The 3974-nt window shown below is 41.1% G+C and overlaps 1 protein-coding gene across 1 annotated transcript; it reads left to right on the forward strand.

Annotated features, from left to right (window-relative positions):
• The first annotated feature begins 236 nt into the window (after positions 1 to 236).
• Positions 237 to 1196, forward strand: LOC122995856 (odorant receptor 131-2-like). The gene has a single exon (XM_044371237.1). The coding sequence runs from the start codon at positions 237 to 239 to the stop codon at positions 1194 to 1196; it is 960 nt and encodes a 319-aa protein (XP_044227172.1).
• The last annotated feature ends 2778 nt before the right edge of the window (positions 1197 to 3974 follow it).

Here is a 3974-nt window from a genome sequence, read left to right on the forward strand (position 1 = left end):
CAGAGCAGCACTGCCGACACTGAAACAGACAAGGCCTCTAACCTACTAACTGTCTGCACAGGATAAATGTATGTGGATGATTCAGATTTTTGCATGTGAACTCATCAACAGGTATCTGTGCTCCAAATACAAAGGATCTTCACTCTTATGGGAACACAAACTGTACAAGATTCATTGTGCCTTTTTACTTCAATAACATCAACAGTTTCATATTTTTTTTCACAGGATTCTCTAATATGTTGTACGCAAATCAGTCGCAAACCAACATCACTGTTGGACTGCAGTATCAGGAGCTACTGGGAACAGTGTTGTTTGCCATTCTGACTTCAGTGCCATGCTGTGTGTGTCTTTCCATTAATGGGACCATGTTATTCACCTTGAGGAGTAAACCTGTGTTTCGAGAGACCTCCCGTTACATTCTTCTGTATAACCTCCTTTTTGCAGACACTGTACAATTGGCACAGAGTCAGTTAATGTACATTCTGGCTGTTTGTAGATTAAGGCTGACCTATCCTGTGTGTGGTTTTCTCACCATGCTCGCCAGTCTCACAAATAAGATCTCTCCTCTCACACTGGTGTTGATGTCTCTGGAGAGATATGTAGCTGTGTGCTACCCACTGAGGCATGCTACCATCATCACTATCAGAAACACAGGGGTGGCTGTTATTGTGGTTTGGGCATTTAGTTCAGTAAATGTCCTCACTCAAGTTTTATTGATGTTAAATTTTTATTTTGAAAACCCAGAGATCCTGCAGATGGCAGACTTTTGTGGCAAAGACAGTGTGATGCTTGATCCAATATCAGATGTTTATGATAAAGCCTACACTTGTTTTTTGTTTATATCAGCCGCTATGGTAGTCACTTGCTCCTATGTTGGTGTGATGATAGCAGCCAGATCAGCCTACACAGACAAAGCTTCAGCCCATAAGGCACGTAACACACTGCTGCTGCACCTCGTGCAGCTGGGCCTCAATCTTTCCTCAACTATACACAACCCATTGCTTATAGCTATCTCAAAAATCCTAGACAGGATAACAAGTGTGCGCATACAGATTGTCCTTTATGTGTGTATTATCATCCTTCCCAGATGTCTGAGTGCTCTTATCTATGGAATCAGAGACCAGACCATCAGACCTGTTCTCATATACCATCTGTATCATCTGTGCTGTCAGTGGAGACGCTCACTGTTTCTCTAAGTTGTCCAAGCCAAAGCTAAAATCTGCATACTTATCATTTCCTAAATAATGTTGTTTGTACTCTATGCATCGTCTCTGTGCACTGCATGTTGGCACCTATGGTACCTTTATGGCACCTATTCATGTTTTTCTCTCCTTGCCAGATCTTTTCTTTTGTAGTATTAACTCTCAGATGTAGGTCGCCTTAGATAAAATTGTCTGTTAAATGAAATTCTAACATTGTGTAACATCCCAGCAAACATTATTTGGACGGTGACATCATGTCTCTGGCCAAAAATGGTTCTGGTCAGAGACCAAAAACAGCAACATGCACATGAAAAGCAAATCATGAAATTCAAGTCAAATTGCTTTTTAGTGGATGTTGGCACATATTTGGAATACAGATATGCATGTCTAGGTGTCAGTTTCTCCTAATAATTTGGTTTTAAAACTGTTGTGAGGAGACGGTCACATGGTGTCATTCTTTCAATGTTTAATAAAGGTCCACCTGGACCTGACTTCCAAAACCCTTCAAATACTTCTCAGAGTTTTGCTGTGCGACACATCTGTGGGTTTTTTGTTTTGTATTTTTTATACAAAAGCTTTTTTTTCACATGAATTGGTTGTGAGTAGTTTGTCCCAGAGACTTCCTCTCCACATAGAACAACATTGGGCATTATAAGTTTTTAACAGTTTAGCAGTGCCGTGGGCTTTATTTGGGTTGATAAAAGTTTTGAATGGTTTATTGTTGAGTCACATATCTTCATCATGGATGTATTATCTTCATATTTTTGATATGAGCATAGCATCATCTCACAAGAATACATGTTGTTCAGCACGAGAGTTGAAAGCTGAGGATGTGCAGTGCTGCTTGTTTGGAAAAGCAACAGGAACAAGAGGATAGAAATGTGCAGACATAATACTGTTGAATAAGTTTGCTTTTATGTTGGCATGTATATTCTATAATGCTCATGTTGATAAAGAGTTCAGTGACTTAGAGCCTCTGTTTTCCTCACAGAGATTTGATGAGGACTGTCAGCAGTTGTTTGACATCCTGGAGTGAACATTATCATTGGCCTTCTGCAGCCACTGGAAACTGAAGGAAAGTGCATCAAATGGAATTAAAAGTTAAAAATTCAAATTTTCAGATTATCTACAAGTAGCTTTACTTTTGCTAATCATCTTTTTCTGTGACGTTTATCCAAATAAAATACTGTTGCACGTCAATATTGACACAGTGTGTTTCTGACAAATGATGCATATGTCTTGTATTAAAGTGTAACTACACCTGTAGGTCTGACCCTAACTCCACCCATTGCATAATTTTAAAAAATGCTGAAAAAGTGGGCGAAGGGCTGAGAGGGGGCCAGGAGGGGCTGAGGAGAGGAGAGGGAGGGGAGGGGGGAGCGTAGCTGTGTGAGGCAGGAGGGCAGGAGTTGCTCAGTGACATGTAATTATAATAATAATTAAAGCTGCAAGCAGCGATGATCAGGCCCTCGCACCTTTGCACACGTCGGGGCGAGGCGCAGTCGAAGGGCTGCTGTCATGGGCATGTAGATGTCTTCAGACCCGGGTTGTTTTCAGACAGTGCAAGAAGGAGATAAACATCACTTCCTTTGTCCACTATCTTGCCTGCTGCCGGGGCTGTGTCGTTGAAATTTTGTAGGGGGCGCTATTCAGCCAGTTTGCATCACTGACTGAATATTGGCATGTAGACGTGTTCAGGCCTGGACTGTTATCAAATGTGAAGTTTCAGGCAGATCTGACCATGTACACTGAAGTTATAGCAATTTCCTCTGTAATGGCGAAACATCAAAACTCAACGCCACGGCCACACGCTTTAACAATAGCTAAATCTTTTGATAACTTTTGATCACAAACTAGTCTAGATGACACACACTGATTTTGAAGTTGTTAGGATGAATTCTGTAGGAGGAGTTTGTTAAAATACAAGGTATGCAAAATTGCCAAAATTGAGCACTAAATTCAAAATGGCCAACTTCCTGTTGGGTTTAAAGTATGGGTCCAAGAGACTTTTTTGTGCATCCTAGCATGATACATGTGTTACTGATTTTTGTACATGTAGGTTTAACGTGGTGCGGGGGCTGCTTTGTTGAATTATTGTAGGGGGCGCTGTTGAGCCATTCTGCCACACTCATGCCTGCCACCTATACAATATTACAGACTTTAAGATCTGCCATGTGTGTGCAAAGTTTTGTGAGTTTTAAAGCATGTCTAGCCCCTTAAAAACAGCTTCCTATTTTGTGGCAAAGAATGTGTCACTTTGGCAATGGTGTTTGATTATGGGTCATGAGCTGCAGAATGTAGCATCACCAAGGTCTTACATCATAGCTGAGTCAATTTCAGGTGCATCGGCCAAATTTACTAGAAGTAATTAGACAAAGTATGATGCATGTTACTTCATGTTGACAGTAGGTGGCGCTATGACTGTCACTAAATATGGGCCTGTACATGTCTTCAGACGGGGACTTTTAACAAGCATATGAAATTTGGAAAAGATCAGACCATGTGGAGTCATGTTATAAGGCTTTGAAATTTCAGGGCGAGACATAAAAATTCGCTACATCGTCATGGCAACACCTTTCGACAAAAAGTCACTAACTTCAGAATATACAATCTCCAAGGTCTTGAGGCTATTCTGAGTAAATTTGAGGTGGATCCAATCACCGTGCTACCCACAGGGCCTCAGAGCGTAAAATATGTAGCTTCCTATTGCCAGTAGGTGGCGCTATGACACAGATCCAATATTGACACATGGATCTGTTCAGGAATCTGTTC

The sequence above is a fragment of the Thunnus albacares genome, chromosome 13, assembly GCF_914725855.1.
Source record: "Thunnus albacares chromosome 13, fThuAlb1.1, whole genome shotgun sequence".
NCBI classification, from domain to species: domain Eukaryota; kingdom Metazoa; phylum Chordata; class Actinopteri; order Scombriformes; family Scombridae; genus Thunnus; species Thunnus albacares.

What these genes read in the sequence shown, in the direction of transcription:
- LOC122995856 (XM_044371237.1), top strand. Translation starts at nt 237, where the DNA reads ATGTTGTACGCAAATCAGTCGCAAACCAACATCACTGTTGGACTGCAG.